The sequence below is a fragment of the Anomaloglossus baeobatrachus genome, chromosome 5 (genome assembly GCF_048569485.1).
Source record: "Anomaloglossus baeobatrachus isolate aAnoBae1 chromosome 5, aAnoBae1.hap1, whole genome shotgun sequence".
In the NCBI taxonomy this organism is placed as follows: domain Eukaryota; kingdom Metazoa; phylum Chordata; class Amphibia; order Anura; family Aromobatidae; genus Anomaloglossus; species Anomaloglossus baeobatrachus.
The window spans coordinates 341,875,418-341,896,049 of NC_134357.1; the positions used below are offsets into that span (position 1 = coordinate 341,875,418).

At 52.6% G+C, this 20,632-nt stretch overlaps 1 protein-coding gene across 1 annotated transcript in view; it reads left to right on the forward strand.

Moving 5' to 3' along the window:
* TOP1 (DNA topoisomerase I) overlaps positions 1–20,632 on the forward strand; it is a 139,083-nt gene that overhangs the window by 78,497 nt on the left and 39,954 nt on the right. The window contains exons 12-16 of the mRNA XM_075349860.1: positions 13,155–13,342; positions 13,556–13,700; positions 13,958–14,101; positions 14,302–14,487; positions 14,595–14,663. Of these exons, the coding sequence (XP_075205975.1) occupies positions 13,155–13,342; positions 13,556–13,700; positions 13,958–14,101; positions 14,302–14,487; positions 14,595–14,663 (732 nt within the window). The remainder of the gene's footprint in view (positions 1–13,154; positions 13,343–13,555; positions 13,701–13,957; positions 14,102–14,301; positions 14,488–14,594; positions 14,664–20,632) is intronic.

A 20,632-nucleotide genomic window follows, 5' to 3' on the forward strand; every position in this document is an offset into this window, starting at 1 on the left:
AGATGCGAGCTTGGGCAGACTCATCCTTCAGGCGGCTGTCGCCCATTTGTGAAGTTAGGTTCCGCCTACTTCCCAGTTTTCTGTTTATTCCCACCCATGGACTGCTTTGAGACGTCCCAATGTCTGGGTCTCCCATAGGAACGATAAAGAAAAAGAGAATTTCTTCGGCGCTCCATTGGGAGACCCAGACGATTGGGTGTATAGCACTGCCTCCGGAGGCCACACAAAGCATTACACTAAAAAGTGTAAGGCCCCTCCCCTTCTGGCTATACACCCCCAGTGGGATCACTGGCTCACCAGTTTTCTGCTTTGTGCGAAGGAGGTCAGACATCCACGCATAGCTCCACTGTTTAGTCAGCAGCAGCTGCTGACTATGTCGGATGGAAGAAAAGAGGGCCCATACTAGGGCCCCCAGCATGCTCCCTTCTCACCCCACTTTATGTCGGCGGTGTTTGTTAAGGTTGAGGTACCCATTGCGGGTACGGAGGCTGGAGCCCACATGCTGTTTTCCTTCCCCATCCCCATGAGGGGCTCTGAGGAAGTGGGATCTTACCGGCCCCCAAGCCCTGAGGCCGGGCTCCATCCACAGACCCATGGAACCTGCTGGATACGGAGCTGGGTACCGTTCAGGGACAAGGCCCTGCGACATTAAGGTACTCTGTGTCCCCGTATGTACAGGCCGCGCACACTCCAGACTTGCTGGGTGTGCTAGTGCGCCGGGGACAGTAGCGCTGCGCGCTGGGGTTATAGTCACTACAGTTTTTCTGTGTGACTTTATATGTTGGGGACTGCCGCGCCGGCCGCTCCTAGAGCGGCGGCGCGGCTGCGACTTCTAGTGCGCCGGGGACTTAGCGCCGACCGTGCTTTTACGACGGCGTCGCTTATAAATTTAGTCCCCGGCTTCTGCGGCCTAGCTCCGCTTCGTTCCCGCCCCCACCCTGTCAATCAGGGCAAGGGAGAGACGCTGTACGATTCATCAGCGCCGAGGGCTGGAGTCTTATTTACATGCTCCAGCCCTCTCACTGAGCACAGTGGGACGCAGGTTTCCCGCTCTTTGTCTGCACACGCCCAGGGCCCGCCCCTCTCCACAGGACGCCGGCAGCCATTCCTACATGCAGTCTGGCTGGAGAACGGACACAGGCTCTGGGAGACCCAGACAAGGGATTTCTGGCGACCACACACCCGCGTTAAGCGGGCGGTAAGCAGCACTTTAGTGCTGGCCCCACTAGTGCCACAGTGTTATATTTGTGTACTTTTTTCTCTGTACCATATATATATATATATATTTTGCACTGTAAGGTCGCTTCTTGGCTGTATACCCCAATTGCTCTGAGGAGACGACAACATGTCATCTGCAAAACGCAAGGGTGCCAAGACACAGGCTGTGAGCGCTACTTGTGCCGCTGGTGGGGCTAATCTACCGGCAGGTTACAATGACCCCCATTGTGTGCAATGTTCGGTCCCTGTGCCACTTCGTCAGCCGGAGTCTATGGTGGTAGTGGCCCAGGCAGAGTCGCCGGTGAACCCTGTCCCGGTGACGGGGACAGAGTTTGCAGTTTTTGCTGACAGGATGTCTGTCACTATGACAAAGATCCTAGAGACCTTGCAGGCCAGGCCAGTTACTCAGTCCATGGACAATGCTGTGGCAATGTTCCCCGGTCCCCCTCAGTTGGAGTTAATCCGTGATTCAAGGGGGTCCCAGGCATCTCAGCCTGACGGCTCTGATTCAGATGACAGTCCCAGACAGCCTAAGCGTGCTCGCTGGGAGAGACCCTCCACGTCATCACGCGGATCAGGGTCTCAGCGAGAAGAGTCTCTACATGATGAGACAGAGGAGGGGGATCAGGAGTCTAATCCTGAAACCGCTCTCGATCTGGATACTCCTGATGGTGACGCCATGGTAAATGACCTTATAGGGGCCATCAATAGTCTATTGGAAATTTCTCCCCCTGCCCCTTCTGCAGAGGAGGCAGCTGCACAGCAGGAGAAGTTCCATTTCAGGTATCCCAAGCCTAAACTGAGTACTTTTCTGGACCACGCTGACTTCAGAGAATCAGTCCAGAAACACCATGCTTGCCCAGATAAGCGTTTCTCCAAACGTCTTAAGGATACACGTTATCCCTTTCCCCCTGACGTGGTCAAACGCTGGACCCAGTGTCCAAAGGTGGACCCCCCAATCTCCAGGCTTGCGGCTAGATCCATAGTTGCAGTGGAAGATGGGGCTTCACTTAAAGATGCCAATGACAGACAGATGGACCTTTGGTTAAAGTCTGTCTATGAAGCTATCGGCGCGTCGTTTGCTCCAGCATTCGCGGCCGTGTGGGCACTCCAAGCTATTTCAGCTGGCTTGGCACAGGTGGACTCTATCATATGTCCAGCAGTGCCGCGAGTAGCGTCCCTAACCTCGCAAATGTTTGCGACTTACGCTATCAACGCTGTCCTGGACTCTACAAGCCGTACCTCAATTGCGTCTGCCAACTCTGTTGTCTTGCGCAGAGCCTTGTGGTTAAAAGAATGGAAAGCGGATTCTGCTTCCAAAAAATGTTTAACCAGCTTGCCACTATCTGTAGATAGACTGTTTGGTGAACAATTGGCTGAAATCATTAAGCAATCCAAGGGTAAGGACTCCTCCTTACCCCAGCCCAGATCAAGCAAACCTCAACAGAGGAAGTGGCAGTCGAGGTTTCGGTCCTTTCGAGGCTCCGGCAAGACCCAATTCTCCTCGTCCAAAGGGACTCAGAAGGAGCAAAGGAGCTCAGATTCCTGGCGGGCTCATTCACGCCCCAAGAAAGCAACCGGAGGAACCGCTTCCAAGGCGGCTGCCTCATGACTTTCGGCCTCATCCATCCGCATCCTCGGTCGGTGGCAGGCTCTCCCGCTTTTGCGACATTTGGCTGCCACAGGTCAAAGACCGGTGGGTAACAGACATTTTGTCTCACGGGTACAGGATAGAATTCAGTTCTCGTCCTCCGCCTCGGTTCTTCAGAACCTCCCCACATCCCGACCGAGCAGATGCCCTTCTGCAGGCGGTGTGCTCACTAAAAGCAGGAGTGGTGATCCCTGTTCCTCTGCAGGAACAAGGGCAAGGTTTTTACTCCAATCTCTTTGTGGTTCCAAAAAAGGACGGCTCGTTTCGTCCTGTTCTGGACCTAAAGCTGCTCAACAAGCATGTGAACGCCAGGCGGTTCCGGATGGAATCCCTCCGCTCCGTCATTGCCTCAATGTCTCAAGGAGATTTCCTTGCATCAATAGACATCAAGGATGCTTATCTCCACGTGCCGATTGCTACAGAGCACCAACGTTTTCTACGTTTCGTGATAGGAGACGACCATCTCCAGTTCGTAGCTCTGCCATTTGGTCTGGCGACAGCCCCACGGGTTTTTACCAAGGTCATGGCGGCAGTGGTAGCAGTCTTGCATTCTCAGGGACATTCGGTGATCCCTTACTTAGACGATCTACTTGTCAAAGCACCCTCTCAAGAGGCATGCCAACACAGCCTGAATGTTGCGCTGGAGACTCTCCAGACTTTCGGGTGGATCATCAACTTTTCAAAGTCCAACCTGGCACCGACTCAATCACTAACGTATCTTGGCATGGAGTTTCATACTCTCTCAGCGATAGTGCAGCTTCCGCTGAACAAGCAGCGGTCACTACAGACAGGGGTGCAGTCTCTCCTTCAGAGTCAGTCGTACCCCTTAAGGCGCCTCATGCACTTCCTAGGGAAGATGGTGGCAGCAATGGAGGCAGTCCCGTTCGCGCAGTTTCATCTGCGCCCACTTCAATGGGACATTCTCCGCCAATGGGACGGGAAGACAACTTCCCTAGACAGGAAAGTCTCCCTTTCTCAGACGGCCAAGGACTCTCTGCAATGGTGGCTTCTTCCCACCTCATTATCACAGGGAAGATCATTCCTGCCCCCATCCTGGGCAGTGGTCACGACAGACGCGAGTCTGTCAGGGTGGGGAGCAGTTTTTCTCCACCACAGGGCTCAAGGGACGTGGACTCAGCAGGAGTCCACCCTTCAGATCAATGTTCTGGAAATCAGGGCAGTGTATCTTGCCCTATTAGCCTTCCAGCAGTGGCTGGAAGGAAAGCAGATCCGAATTCAGTCGGACAACTCCACAGCGGTGGCATACATCAACCACCAAGGAGGGACACGCAGTCGGCAAGCCTTCCAGGAAGTCAGGCGGATTCTGATGTGGGTGGAGGAAAGAGCATCCACCATATCAGCAGTTCACATCCCGGGCATAGAAAACTGGGAAGCAGACTTCCTCAGTCGCCAGGGCATGGACGCAGGGGAATGGTCCCTTCACCCGGACGTGTTTCAGGAAATCTGCCGCCGCTGGGGGGTGCCGGACGTCGACCTAATGGCGTCTCGGCACAACAACAAGGTCCCGACCTTCATAGCGCGGTCTCGCGATCAAAGAGCTCTGGCGGCAGACGCCTTAGTGCAAGATTGGTCGCAGTTCCGGCTCCCTTATGTGTTTCCACCTCTGGCACTCTTGCCCAGAGTGTTACGCAAGATCAGATCCGATTGCGGCCGCGTCATACTCGTCGCCCCAGACTGGCCGAGGAGGTCGTGGTACCCGGATCTGTGGCATCTCACGGTCGGCCAACCGTGGGCACTACCAGACCGTCCAGACTTACTGTCCCAAGGGCCGTTTTTCCATCGGAATTCTGCGGCCCTGAACCTGACTGTGTGGCCATTGAGTCCTGGATCCTAGCGTCTTCGGGATTACCCCAAGGGGTCGTGGCCACCATGAGACAGGCTAGGAAGTCCACTTCTGCTAAGATCTACCACAGAACGTGGAAGATTTTCTTATCCTGGTGCTCTGCACAAGGAGTATCCCCCTGGCCATTCGCGTTACCTGTCTTTCTTTCCTTCCTGCAATCTGGGTTGGAAAAGGGCTTGTCGCTCGGCTCCCTTAAAGGGCAAGTCTCGGCACTATCCGTGTTTTTTCAGAAGCGTCTAGCGCGACTTTCTCAGGTGCGCACGTTCCTGCAGGGGGTGTGTCATATCGTACCTCCGTACAGGCGGCCGTTAGATCCGTGGGATCTAAACAAGGTCCTTGTTGCTCTCCAGAAGCCGCCTTTCGAGCCCCTGAGGGATGTGTCACTTTCTCGACTCTCACAGAAAGTGGCCTTTCTGGTAGCGGTCACGTCTCTTCGGAGAGTGTCTGAACTAGCAGCGCTGTCATGCAAAGCTCCTTTCCTGGTGTTCCACCAGGACAAGGTAGTGCTGCGCCCCATTCAGGAGTTTCTCCCTAAGGTGGTGTCCTCTTTTCACCTTAATCAGGATATCTCCTTGCCTTCCTTTTATCCGCATGCAGTGCATCGGTATGAAAAGGATTTACATTTGTTGGATCTGGTGAGAGCACTCAGAATCTACATTTCCCGCACGGCGCCCCTGCGCCGCTCGGATGCACTCTTTGTCCTTGTCGCTGGTAAGCGCAAAGGGTCGCAGGCTTCCAAGGCCACCCTGGCTCGATGGATCAAAGAACCAATTCTTGAAGCCTACCGTTCTGCTGGGCTTCCGGTTCCATCAGGGCTGAAGGCCCATTCTACCAGAGCCGTGGGTGCGTCCTGGGCATTACGACACCAGGCTACGGCTCAACAGGTGTGCCAGGCAGCTACCTGGTCGAGTCTGCACACTTTCACCAAACATTATCAGGTGCATACCTATGCTTCGGCGGATGCCAGCCTAGGTAGAAGAGTCCTGCAGGCGGCAGTTGCCTCCCCGTAGGGGAGGGCTGTCTTTGCAGCTCTAACATGAGGTATTTCTTTACCCACCCAGGGACAGCTTTTGGACGTCCCAATCGTCTGGGTCTCCCAATGGAGCGCCGAAGAAGAAGGGAATTTTGTTACTTACCGTAAATTCCTTTTCTTCTAGCTCCTATTGGGAGACCCAGCACCCGCCCTGTTGTCCTTCAGGATTTTTGGTTGTTTTTCGGGTACACATGTTGTTCATGTTGAACGGTTTTCAGTTCTCCGACGTTACTTCGGAGTGAATTTGTTTAAACCAGTTATTGGCTTTCCTCCTTCTTGCTTTTGCACTAAAACTGGTGAGCCAGTGATCCCACTGGGGGTGTATAGCCAGAAGGAGAGGGGCCTTACACTTTTTAGTGTAATGCTTTGTGTGGCCTCCGGAGGCAGTGCTATACACCCAATCGTCTGGGTCTCCCAATAGGAGCTAGAAGAAAAGGAATTTACAGTAAGTAACAAAATTCCCTTCTTTGTTTACTTATCGTAAATTCTTTTTCTTATAGTTCCGTATTGGGAGACCCAGCACCCTCCCTGTTGCCTGTTGGCAGTTTCTTGTTCCGCGTGTTCTCACCGGCTGTTGTTGTAGACAGACAGAGGCTCCGGTTGTTCCGGTTCTTGCTCTATCTCTACTTGTGGGTGGCTATTCTCCTTCAGCTTTTGCACTAAACTGGCTAGATTTGGTTATCCAGGGGGTGTATATGCTCAGAGGGAGGAGCTACACTTTTTTAGTGTAGTACTTTGTGTGTCCTCCGGAGGCAGAAGCTATACACCAATGTCTGGGTCTCCCAATACGGAACTATAAGAAAAAGAATTTACGGTAAGTAAACAAAATTCTCTTTTTCTTATAGTTCCGTATTGGGAGACCCAGCACCCTCCCTGTTGCCTGTTGGCAAGTTCTTGTTCCGCGTGTTATCACCGGCTGTTGTCGTGGACAGAGTCTCCGGTTGTTCCGGCTCTTGTTCTGTTCTACTTGTGGGTGGCTATTTATTCTCCTTCAGCTTTTGCACTAAACTGGCTGGGACTGGCTCACCAGGGGGTGTATAAGCTCAGAGGGAGGAGCTACACTTTTAAGTGTAGTACTTTGTGTGTTCTCCGGAGGCACAAGCTAAACACCCATGGTCTGGGTCTCCCAATACGGAACTATAAGAAAAAGAATTTACGGCAAGTAAACAAAATTCTCTTTTTTGCTGATTCTTGGTTAAGGAAGGCACGGATCCAGGAGATATTTTTGAGTTGTAGTCGGCAGGAGGTGAAAAGGGCTTGGATGTGTGGCTTGAAGGATAGAGCAGAGTCGAGGGTTACTTCAAGGCAATGAGCTTGTGAGACTAGGGAGAGTTAGCAACCATCAACTTTGATGGATAGGCTTGGTGGTGGAGATGAGTGAGGAGGAGGAAAGACAATGAATTCTGTTTTGTCCATGTTAAGCTTTAGGAATTGCACAGAGAAAAAGGATAAAATAGCGGACAGGCATTGTGGGATTTTGGTTAGTAAGGAGGTAATGTCAGGAGGTATTTGATAATATTACACCTACTTCACATTGGGACAAAATGTTGGTGATGGGAATAACCCTTTCTTCATCGTTCCTTTGGGAGACCCAGACCATGGGTGTTTAGCTTCTGCCTCCGGAGGACACACAAAATACTACACTTAAAAGTGTAGCTCCTCCCTCTGAGCGTATACACCCCCTGTTAACCAGTCCTAGCCAGTTTATCGCTTTGTGTTCAGGAGGTCATATATCCACACATGCCTTCTCATTTGATTGTTTGACTTTTGGAAAGAGTTTGAAGAAAAGCGGGTCCATGTCTGGACTCCCGGTATGTCCCTTCTCACCCCACTGTGTCGGCGGTGTTGTTAAGGTTGATTTACAAGGCTGAAGCCTTACATGCCGCGCTCCTTCACCATCCCTTCTGGGCTCTGGCTTGAAGTGGGGAGCCAGCACTCCATGCCTGGGCAGGAGTCCGGTCTCCATCCCACAGCCCCTTGAGGATTCTGTTGGACCGGAGCACTCATCCCCAGGGACATGGCCCTGCGTCTCAGCAGCTAAGTACCTGAGACGTTTATGTTGGGGGTCCCGGTTCTTTATTGTAAGGGGAGAGTATGCTGTATGTGATTTGTTTTTAACTTTTCCGGCGGGTTCTCCAGCTTTTGCCTGAGAACCGCGCCGATGTTGCCCTACTTGTCGGCCTCGCCGCTTAAATTTAGGCCCCGGCTTCGCCGGAGGCCTAGTTTCGCTTTCCTGCCCTCGCATGTCACTCATGCAGAGGGACAGGTTCGGCTCCTCCCGGCGGCCGTTCTACACAGGGGAGGGACACTCCCCACTGCTGGGGCGTCCCTCCTTCCCGGAAGGTCTCTTATAGCCCTCCAGTTCCCGCTCTTTTATAGGAACGCCCCTAGTCCCGCCCCCTCCATTTTCTCAGGCAGAGTTCACTCTGCTCTGGGACATCCTGCATTCTGCATCTCTGCTGAGGTGCTGCGCTCTGGGGGACCGGGCTTTGGGATCTGGAGGGCACAACACCACGCTCAGCGGTCTGGTAAGCCACAGCCTGTCTCCGGTTGTGGACCTCTGTATATTCTCCCTGGGGTTCATTCTCTGCAAAGCCCCCCACTCCAGCAGCATGTCTCACACAAGGAGCAAGGCTCCAAAGCTTTATTCTGCATGCACGGCATGTAAGCTCCTGCTGCCTGAGCCGAGCATTTATCCACACTGTGATGGTTGCTCTAACTTGGCGGTGCCACAGCCTGGAGTCCTCACCCCCAGTGGTCTCTCACGCTGCTGCTGCACCTGTGATTGAACCCCCGGCCTGGGTAGAGTCCTTTTCTAGGTCCATATCCCAATCATTTGCTGAGTCCATGGGACTTTTGTCCAGGACTTTGATGAATATGCATCAGCCCCCCTCTCAGGGTGCCTCTAATACTCTTGACAGAGGACTCCTATGTATCCCATCGATTTCTCTGAGGGTGACTCAGATCTTAGTGATTTGATTGCTTCTATTAATTCTTTGCTGCATCTCAATCCGCCAGTATCAGAGGAGCAACGCTCTTTGGCAGAAAAACATCAGTTTACCTTGCCTAAGAGAGTGAAGAGTGTGTTCTTTAACCACTCTAGTTTTCAGACCGCTGTGACCAAACCCAGGGCCTGCCCTGACAAACTCTTTCCAAAGCGTTGTTCTAATGACCGGTTTCCATTTCCACCTGAGGTGGTCAAGGAGTGGTCTCCTTCCCCAAAGGTAGACCCTCCGGTGTCTAGGCTATCAGCCCGGACCGTTGTTTCGGTGGCTGACGGCACCTCACTTAAGGATTCCACTGACCGTCAGATTGACCTTCTGGCCAAATCTGTGTACGAAGCTGCGGGGGCCGCGTTTTCCCCGACTTTTGCAGCAGTGTGGGCTCTCAAAGCTATCTCTGCTTCTCTAGAGGAGATGCATTCCCTCACCAAGGAATCTATGCCTGAGATGGTTACCTTAACTGCTCAGGCTTCAGCCTTTTCATCTTATGCCATGTCTGCCATGCTAGAGGCTGCTCACCGCACTGCGGTGGCTTCAGCTAATTCTCTTGTTATCCGCAGGATTTTGTGGCTTCGAGAGTGGATGGTGATGCTTCGTCCAAGAAGTTTCTTGCTGGGTTCCCTTTTGCTGGTTCACGGCTGTTTGGTGAACAGCTGGATGAAATCAATTAAAGAAGCTACTGGCGGGAAGAGTACTTCCATGCCACAAACTAAGACCAGGAAACCCGCCCAGGGTAGGAATCAATCGAGGTTTCGTTCCTTTCGTTCCTCCAACTGGTCGTCCTCTAAGCCTTCCGCCTCGTCCGCTAACTCAGCCAAGGATCAGAAATCCAACTGGCGCCCCAAAAGCGCGTCCGCAGAAGACCGCAGGAGGCTCTGCCACTAAGGCAGCTTCCTCATGACTCTCGGCCCGCTCCAGCCACATCCTTAGTCGGTGGCAGGCTCTCCCACTTTGGCGCCGCTTGGTTAAAGCAGGTCTCCGATCAGTGGGTGAGAGACATCATATCTCACGGCTACAGGATAGAATTCTCTTCCAGCCCGCCAAACAGATTTTTTCTCTCAACTCCCCCTGCTCCAAGGCCGCCGCCTTCTCGCAGGCCGTGGCGTCCTTGCAGGCAAACGGAGTGATTGTCCCAGTTCCCGCTCAGGAACGGTTCAGAGGTTTTTACTCAAATCTCTTCCTAGTTCCAAAAAAGGACTGTACCTTCCGGCCCATCCTGGATCTCAAGCTTTCTCAACAAGCATGTCCGGGTGCGGCATTTTCGCATGGAGTCTCTGCGATCAGTCATTGCCTCTATGACCCAAGGGGAGTTCCTGGCGGTCCATCGACATCAGAGATGCCTATCTACATGTGCCAATCGCAGTGTCACATCAGCGTTGGTTACGTTTTGCGATAGGAGAGGATCATTTCCAATTCGTGGCTCTCCCCTTCGGGTTAGCCACGGCCCCTCGGGTATTCACCAAGGTCATGGCGGCAGTGATTGCGGTCCTGCACCTCCGGGGGTTAGCAGTGCTTCCTTATCTGGACGGCCTTCTGGTCAAGGGTCCATCCAGCGCAGACTGTCAGCGGAGTGTTTCTCTCACTCTCGCCACCCTAGCGCAATTCGGGTGGATTGTCAATCTTCCCAAATCCACTCTGACTCCGACCCAGAGTCTCCCGTACCTAGGGATGCAGTTCGAGACTTTGCCGGCACTTGTGAAGTTGCCCTTAATCAAACAGCAGTCTCTCCGGCTAGCGGTGCGCTCTCTCCTGAAGCCCCGCCGTTATTCCCTCAGGCGCCTGATGCAGGTGCTGGGTCAAATGGTGGCTTCCATGGAGGCGGTTCCCTTTGCCCAGTTCCATCTGCGTCCTCTGCAGCTGGACATTCTCCGCTGTTGGGACAAGCGGCCTTCCTCCTTACAGAGGTAGTGGCTCTGTCGCCACGGACCAGGACCTCTCTTCAGTGGTGGCTTCGACCCCTCTCCCTGTCCCAAGGGCGCTCCTTCCTGGCTCCGTCCTGGGTGATTCTCACCACGGATGCCAGCCTATCCGGCTGGGGAGCGGTACATCTCGACCACAGAGCTCGGGGCACTTGGACTCTGTCCGAGTCAGCCCTTTCAGTCAATGTGCTGGAAACCAGAGCTGTGCTTCTAGCTCTCCTAGCCTTTCACCATCTGTTGGCGGGCAGGCACATTCGAGTCCAGTCAGAAAACGTGACAGCGGTTGCCTACATCAATCACCAAGGCGGGACACGCAGCCGCCTAGCAATGTTGGAGGTCCAACGCATTCTTCAATGGGCGGAGGACTCCAAGTCCACCATATTCGCAGTCCACATCCCTGGCGTAGAAAACTGGGAGGCAGATTATCTCAGCCGTCAATCCGTGGACGGCGGCGAGTGGTCTCTGCACCCGGCAGTGTTCCGGTCAATCTGCCGCAAGTGGGGCACTCCGGACGTGGACCTAATGGCATCCCGTCACAACAACAAGGTTCCGGTTTACGTGGCTCGCTCCCACGATCCTCAGGCCTTCGCCGCGGACGCTCTGGTTCAAGACTGGTCCCAGTTTCGTCTGTCCTACGTGTTTTCCCCCTCTAGCTCTCTTGCCCCAGAGTCCTGCACAAGATCAGAATGGAGGGCCGTCGAGTCATCCTCATTGCACCGGACTGGCCCAGGCGAGCTTGGTATCCGGACCGGCTCCAACTGTCCGTGGAGATGCCTGTGGCATCTTCCAGACCGTCCAGACCTGCTCTCGCAAGGTCCGTTTTTCCGCCGAATTCTGCGGCACTCAAACTGACGGCGTGGCTCTTGAGTCCTGGATTTTGACGGCTTCTGGTATTCCTCCTGAAGTCATCTCCACTATGACTCGGGCCCGTAAGTCTTCCTCCGTCAATATCTATCACAGGACTTGAAAAATGTTCCTGTCCTGGTGTCGCTCTTCTGACCATTCTCCTTGGCCATTTTCGTTGCCGACCCTTCTGTCTTTTTTACAGTCCGGTCTGCAGCTAGGACTGTCCCTCAACTCTCTCAAGGGACAAGTCTCAGCTCTATCAGTGCTGTTCCAGTGGCGTCTCGCCCGGCTGGCTCAGATCCGCACCTTCATGCAAGGTGCGTCTCACATCATTCCGCCTTATCGGCGGCCCTTGGATCCCTGGGACCTTAACTTGGTCCTCACGGTATTGCAGAAACCCCCCTTTGAGCCTCTTAGGGAGGTTTCTTTGTATCGTCTTTCTCAAAAGGTGGCCTTTCTAGTTGCCATAACTTCTCTCAGGAGAGTCTCTGATTTGGCTGCGCTCTCCTCGGAGTCACCTTTTTTAGTTTTTCACCAAGACATGGTAGTTCTCCGTCCGACCCCGGACTTTCTTCCTAAGGTGGGCTCTCCCTTACACCTTAACCAGGACATTTCCCTGCCTTCCTTCTGTCCGGCACCTGTTCATCGCTTTGAGAAAGCGCTGCATACTCTAGATCTGGTGCGTGCTCTCCGGATTTATGTGGCTCGCACCGCTGCGCTTAGGCGGTGCACCTCTCTTTTTGTGCTAACCACAGGGCGGCGCAAGGGTCTCTCTGCTTCTAAGCCGACCTTGGCCCGTTGGATTAGATCGACCATTTCGGACGCCTACCAGAGTACTCGGGTGCCTCCCCCGCCGGGGATCAAAGCACACTCGACCAGAGCTGTCGGTGCCTCTTGGGCTTTTAGGCACCAGGCTACGGCTCAACAAGTCTGTCAGGCTGCCACTTGGACTAGCCTGCATACCTTTTCGAAGCACTACCAAGTGCATGCTCATGCTTCGGCAGATGCGAACTTGGGCAGACGCATCCTTCAGGCGGCTGTCGCCCACTTGTGAAGTTAGGCTCCGCCTACTTCTTAGTTTTGTCTGTTTATTCTCCCAAAGGAACGATGAAGAAAAAGAGAATTTTGTTACTTACCGTAAATTCTTTTTCTTATAGTTCCGTATTGGGAGACCCAGCTCCCTCCCTGTTGCCTGTTGGCAATTTTCTTGTTCCGTGTGTTATCACCGGCTGTTGTCGTGGACAGAGTCTCCGGTTGTTCCGGTTCTTACTCTGTTCTACTTGTGGGTGGCTATTCTCCTTCAGCTTTTGCACTAAACTGGCTAGGACTGGTTAACAGGGGGTGTATAAGCTCAGAGGGAGGAGCTACACTTTTAAGTGTAGTACTTTGTGTGTCCTCCGGAGGCAGAAGCTAAACACCCATGGGTCTGGGGGGGGGGGGGGGGGGGGGGGGGGGGGGGGGGGGGGGGGGTCTCCCAATACGGAACTATAAGAAAAAGAATTTACGATAAGTAACAAAATTCTCTTTTTTAAGGACTTCACTTGAACCATCCAACTACTGGATATCAGACTGTTGAATTAGTGTGTGTGTTAGTTATTTATTTGCATTTTTTTTTATTCAGAAAATCAAAGAGGAAAATGAGCGGTTGGTTGGGGAATATGGTTTTTGTGTTATGGATAACCATAAAGAAAGGATCGCTAACTTCAGGATAGAACCCCCAGGCTTGTTTAGGGGAAGAGGAAACCATCCGAAAATGGGCAAGCTAAAGAGGAGAATCGTGCCGGAAAACATCATCATTAACTGCAGCAAGTAAGTAATGGAAAGTGGAGCAGTATGAGGATTGTTACAGAAGGACTACAAAAACAAGGTTTTAGATCCGGTCATGCTTTGAATTTTAGCTGCTCCATATCTAATCACACGCTGTTGTCTTCAGGTTGGGTCTTGTCACTGTATGTAAAGAATAGATTTTAATTTCCAGAATCTTTTGTTTTATTTTAATATATAACATTTGTTCTATTTTAGAGATTCCAAGGTTCCCACTCCTCCTTCTGGTCACAAGTGGAAAGAGGTTCGACATGACAATAAGGTTACCTGGTTAGTGTCCTGGACCGAGAACATTCAGGGATCCATCAAATATATAATGCTAAACCCAAGTTCCCGCATTAAGGTAATTGTGGTGTATTTTCATAGATCTGTCCATTTTGTAGAGAATTTGGGGCTGTTTGTGCACTTTGGCCAGCTTACCTACTTGAATGCTTCTGCGTGGACCCTTGTCACTACAGTTTTTGTTTAATATTTGGGCATTTACTGATTAATATTTGTTTCGGCTGTCCTGTCATTGGTAGGAGGTTGTATAGCGTTTTACTGATCTAGGTAACGTTTCTTTGCCTTCTTTACCAACCTAATGTTCCCTGCATTTATCAGGGAGAGAAAGACTGGCAGAAATATGAGACTGCCCGTAGGCTCAAGAAATGTGTGGAAAAGATCCGGAACAACTACAAAGAAGACTGGAAATCCAAGGAGATGAAGGCCAGGCAGAGATCTGTTGCACTGTACTTTATAGACAAGGTGAGAGTAGTGGTGATGTATCGTGCAAAATGCACACATATAGCAATGGGGGTTGTGGTTTGTTTCACTCACGTTACCTATGTCAGGTTGTCAATACATGCTAAAGGAACCCTACGTTTTACTGGAGCTTTTGCACAGTGGACACAACAGGTTGTTTTTTTTCCTTCCTCTACTAACATGCACATTCTTGTTATTTCCAGCTCGCTTTGAGAGCTGGTAATGAGAAGGAAGAGGGGGAGACTGCGGACACTGTAGGCTGCTGCTCTTTGCGAGTAGAGCACATAAAGCTTTACCCGGAGTTGGAGGGACAGGAGTACGTGGTGGAGTTCGATTTCCCTGGTAAAGATTCTATCCGTTACTACAATAAGGTGCCTGTGGAAAAGAGGGTACGTTGTGGCTTAATCTTATTGCTTGCGCTGTAAAGTCTCTAAACCCTTTATATGTCTGGAGCATGTTGCCCTTCATTCATGTTTGTGTATCTATTGTGCATCAGGTCTTCAAGAATCTTCAGCTTTTCATGGAAAACAAGCAACCAGAAGATGACTTGTTCGACCGGCTCAATGTAAGTGTTCATTGGGCCAAACTTTTAAAGCCCAACTTCAGCGTTTTCTTTCTTTTTTTTTTTTTATTTCATTGCTAGAGTGGTGCTTTCAATGTAAGTCCTTCTTTCCTCTGTTCTTATACTTGCCTGCCGCCATCCTGTTTCCAGCTCTGCCTCGGTTGATCTCCAGCAATTTGTGACCTGCCGGCTGCTCCAGTATTTTATGTAGTGTGCCAGAAGTCACAAATCGGTACATCTCTGAGAGCCTCGTCCTGGCTCTCATAGAGTTACATTGAGTGCTTATGACATATATCTTTTAACTTCTGGCCAGTCACCACTTACTGGCACAAGATGGCGCCAAAAACGGATGAAGATGGCGGCAGGTAAGTATATCGGGGGCAGGGGACTTACATTTATAGTGCCACTCCAGTGCTGGAAGAGGAAAACCAAAACTCAGAAGTGGTGCTTTAATGCCTAGGATGAATATTCAATATTGACTTGAGCATGGTGGTTAGATTTATTTAGTTTTTTCTTATTTTATTCTAAGGGTACGTGCCCACAGTCAGTGTTTGCACATTTTGGATGTAGCGTGTTTTCGTTGCATTCAAAATGCTGCGTTGTACAGTACAAGCATAGTGGATGGGATCTCTAGAAATACCGTGCCCGCTGTGATTGTTTTTTTTTTTTTTTGCAGCAAACACTGACCTGCGGAGCGTCTTTCCAGACCGCAGCATGTCAATTTTTTGCTGCGGATTGGCATGCATCCTCCGTAGGGGAAACACAAGTAGGAGACCGCAGCGCACTGAACCCTGCTCATGGGTAAGAGCAGCTGCTGCATCTAGAACCCATACCCTTAGGCTATGTGCGCTCTAGAAATCTGAAGTTTCTCAAGAAAATTTCTTGAGAAACTTCTGGGAGTGAAAGATTTCCGGACCTCCGGAAAAAATCCGCACCAAATCCGCATGCGGATTTGCCGCGGAATAGCTATGAATTTGCTGCGATTTTTCCCGCGGGTGGTTCCCTGCGGATTTTGCAGGCTGTACTGCCAAAATCCGCAGGGTACCTGCGGAAAAGAATTGACATGCTCATTTCTTTGTCGCTCCATTGGGAGACCCAGACAATTGAGACAATTGGGTGTATAGCTACTGCCTCCGGAGGCCACACAAAGTATTACACTTAAAAGTGTAAACCCCTCCCCTCTGCTATACACCCTCCCGTGCATCACGGGCTCCTCAGTTTTCATGCTTTGTGCGAAGGAGGCAGACATGCACGCATAGCTCCACAGCTTAGTCAGCAGCAGCTGCTGACTATGTCGGATGGAAGAAAAGAGGGCCCATAACAGGGCCCCCAGCATGCTCCCTTCTCACCCCACTCTTGTCGGCGGTGTTAAGGTTGAGGTATCCATTGCGGGTACGGAGGCTGGAGCCCACATGCTGTTTTCCTTCCCCATCCCCTTTAGGGCTCTGGGTGAAGTGGGATCCTAATCGGTCTCCAGGCACTGAGACCGTGCTCAATCCACAGCTCCTGGGGACTCTGCTGGATAAGGAGCCGAGTATCGTCAGGGACAAGGCCCTGCTACTTTAAGGTACTCTGTGTCCCCGTGGGGACCGCGCACAGAAACACTCCATTGCTGGGTGTGTTAGTGCGCCGGGGACCGCAGCGCTGACCGCGCTTGTGCCATCACACACTGCAGCGTGGCTGGGTGTGTTAGTTTATGGGGACTACCGCGCTGACCGCCGCTGCCATTTTTACACTGCGGCGCGGCTGGGACTGTTAGTGCGCCGGGGACTACCGCGCCGACCGGGCTTCTACGCCGGCCGCGCTTATAACTTTAGTCCCCGGCTTTTGCGGCCTAGTCTCACTCTTTTCCCGCCCCCAGGCCTGCCAGTCAGGGGAAGGGCGGGACGCTGTACGAGAAGTCAGCACTGAGGGCGGCCTAGTATGGGATTCTCCCGCCCCCAGACCTGCCAGTCAGGGAAAAGGGCGGGACGGTCGGTATGACGCCGACAGTGAGGGCTGTAGTACATTGAGCTGTCCTCCGCCCCCCTCACTACCCACGCTGAGGCACCAGATTCCCGCACTTTTTTGTGACTACGCCCACGCCTCCCTCCTCCTCAGAGAACGCCGTCAGCCATGTTTTTCAGCAACTTCTGGCTGCAGCTGAGGGAGACCCGGGGCAGAGACTCTGATGGCTACAAGCCACATCCGCAGCCCCTGCCGGACAGGAGACGGAGTATCGTCAGGGACACCCTGCAGCTACAGGTACTCTGTGTCCCCGTTGGCACGGTGCATGAAGCACCTTGGCCTCAGACGCAGCTGCGACTGCGGTGTGCATTTTTTGTCCGGGACTACCGCGCCGACCGTGCCTGTTTGCCGGCCGCGGTTTTTACTTTAGTCCCCGGTTTTTGCGGCCTAGTGTGTTAAACTCCCGCCCCTGAGCCTGCCAGTCAGGGAGAAGGGCGGGATGGTCGGTATGTTGCCGACAGTGAGGGCTGGAGCACACCTCGCTGTCCTCCGCCCCCCCTCACTGATCACTATAGACCACCGGATTCCCGCAGACAGAGCCCTGCATCATAACGTAGGGAGGGCTGGAGCATACGTTGCTATCCTCCTTCCCCCTCACTGAGCACTCGGGTGCACCAGTTTTTCAAAGGTGGTCTTCCTAGGGTGTTGTCCCCCCTTGGTGCCGCAGTGTGTATATATATATATATATATATATATATAATATATATAATATATAATATATGTGTGTGTGTGTGTTTATTTATATGGTATATGATTTCACTGTTCGGCAGCATTATTTGTTTTTGGCTGTATACCCTCACTGATTACTCTGCGGACGACAGGCTGTTGTCTGCCCTTAAAGAGTAAGGGTGCCAAGACACTGGCTTATTTTAACCTCTTGTGCGCCTATATTACGGGCACTGCACAGATGACAGCGACAGAGTTTGCATGATGAAAACTTCGCCGGCGTTCCCTGTCCAGGCGGCAGGGACAGAGTTACAGCTTTGCTGAGAAACTCTCTGGGTCATTTTCACTATCCATGTCTCAGGCTATGGACAAATGGTCGGCTAAGAGACTAGGAGTTTGCAGTCCAGACCGGCCCCTTACACAGGCCCGGGCACTGCGGGATCGCCCCAGGCCTCTATCGGTCTGCGACGAAGCGTGTTCCTGGGGTGGCCTCTAGTTATTACGTGGTAAACTCCAGCACGAACCGCAGTCCCAGTCCAGCTAATGCACAGATACGGTCCAGAAGCACACCTTCCCGGACAAGCGTTTTACTGAACGCCTTATAACACACGTTGTCCCTTCCTCTCTGACGTTGTTAAGGTTTCGGCTCAGTGTCATAAGGTGCCCTCCAGTCTCTGGACTGGCGGCTAGATCAGTAGTAGCAGTGGCTGGCGGGTCCACGCTCAAGAATGCCACGGACAGACAGATAGCACTCCTAATGGGATCCATCTATGAAGCCATAGGCGCGTCCGTTGCCCCGGCCTTTGCAGGGGTGGGCACTCCAGGCTATCTCAGCTGCTCTGTCTCAGATCAATGCGGTCATCCTGTGCTCCGCAATTAGCGTCTTTGACGTCTCAGGCGAGGGTATTTTCATCCTCCGCCGGGCACAGAGAACCTTTTCTGCATGGCGGTCCAGGTCAGGGGAGTGGTCCCCACATGTCCAAGACCGATGTAGGAGACATTCTGTCTTACGGTCACAGGATAGAGCTCAGTTCTCGTCCTCCGACTCGTTGCTTCACAGCATCTCCGTCCCCCGAGCGAGCCGATGCACGTTTCCAGGCGGTGAACACTCCGAAGGCAGGAGGAGTTGCGATCCTCGTTCCCCTTCAAGAACGTAGTCGCGGCTTTTTACTCCAGCTTGTTCGTGGTACCAGATAGGACGGATCACCCCGCCCCGTTCTGGACTTCACACTGCTCAACGGACAGAGAACCTGACGGTTCCGGATGGAATCTCTCCGCTTGCCATCGCCTTTGATGGCCCAAGGAGGCTTCCTAGCTTCAATCGACATCAGGGATGCTTATCTCCACGTGCCGATTGTATCAGGATAGCAGCACTTCCTGCGCTTCGACATAGGGAACGAACACCTTCAGTTCGTGGCACTAACTTTCGGCCTGGTGACAGCCCTACGGGCCTTCACCAAGGTCATGACAACTGTGGTAGCGGTCCTACTCTCTCAGGCAATCTGCTGGTCAAGGCCCCCTCTCGGGTGGCATGCCAGCACAGCCTGAACATGGCTCTAGAGACTCTCCAGAGATTCGGGTGGTTCATCAATTTTTCCTAAAGTCAAAATTGACACCGGCCCAATCACTGACATATCTCGGCATGGAGTTCCATACTCTCTCAGCGATAGTGAAGCTTCCGCTGGACAAACAGCGTTCACTACAGACAGGGGTGCAATCGTTCCTTCGAGCCCAGTCACAACCTTTGAGGCGCCTCATGCACTTCCTAGAGAAGTTGGTGGCAGCAATAGAGGCAGCTCCGTTTGCGCTGATTCATCTGCACCCACTTTAATGGGACTTTCTCCGCAAATGGGACAGCAAATCGACGTCCCTCGACAAGGACGTTGCTCCTTCTCGGGCAGCCATGGCCTCCCTTCAGTGGTGGCTTCTTCCCACTCTTGTCAAAGGAAAAAGTCCTTCCTGCCCACATCCTGGCCTGTGGTCACGGCGGACGCGAGTCTGTCAGGGAGTCTTCCTCCGCCACAGGGCTCAGGGTACATGGACTCAGCAGAGTCTTCCCTCCAGATCAATGTTCTGGAGATAAGGGCAGTGTTCTAGCCCTAAAAGCGTTCCAGCCATGGCTGGAAGGCAGTGTGAGGTAGCACGGTCGGCTGCGCAGCAGAAGACACGGGATCCAGGCATATAGGTTCACAGCACTCGGTTTTAATCTTCAAACAAAAGTCCATAACACATTACATGTGCCTCTCCAGCAGAAAACTCAGGGAGTTCGGTTCACTCCCTCACACCCGGCACACCTGCCCTTGTTCCTGATTCTATTTAACCCTTCCTTCAGTCTGTAGGGAAACAGCATTAACCCTATAGTGGATTTACTTTCTATCATGGAGTGAGCACAACCTGGGCGAGACATACCGGCCGTCATAGATAACCCCGGTCACAGTCTCACATACCCCCCCCCCTCAGTTCAAGCGTGCGGGGTTGAACTCCAGCCATCAAACACGGGCCGCGGGACAAGGCATCGGCGTTGCCCTGCAACCTACCGGCCCGGTGTTCAACCATAAACCGGAAGTTCTGCAGAGAAAGGAACCACCGGGTAACCCGGGCATTCCGTTCCTTGGCGGACCTTATCCAGACCAGTGGAGAGTGATCCGTCACCAAGCGAAACTGCCGTCCCAGCAGGTAATAGCGTAGGGACTCCAAGGCCCACTTGATCGCCAGGCACTCCTTCTCCACTACGCTATAATTCCGCTCGGGAGGGGTGAGCTTCCTACTCAAGAAGGTGACGGGGTGTTCCTCCCCCTGAACCACCTGAGACAGTACTGCCCCCAGGCCGACCTCCGAGGCGTCAGTCTGTACAATGAACTCCTTCTGGAAATCAGGGTTGACCAGAACGGGCTGTCCGCACAGGACCTCCTTCAGGGCCCGGAAGGAGTCCTCGGCCTGCGGAGTCCAGCGCACCATGACGGACTTCTTGCCTTTGAGAAGGTCCGTCAAGGGGGCTGATAGTCCCGCAAAATCCTTTACAAACCTCCTGTAGTACCCCACGATACCCAGGAAGGCCCTAACCTGCTTCGTGGTCAGGGGTCTAGGCCACTTCTGGATCGCCTCAACCTTGTTAATTTGGGGCTTAATCACTCCTTGGCCTATCACGTAGCCCAAGTAGCGGGCTTCCGTGAGTCCCAATGCACATTTCTTGGGATTGGCTGTCAGTCCGGCTGTTCGAAGCGCGTCCACCACCGCTTGTACCTGTTCCAAGTGGGTCTGCCAATCGGAGCTGTAAATGATGATGTCATCAAGGTACG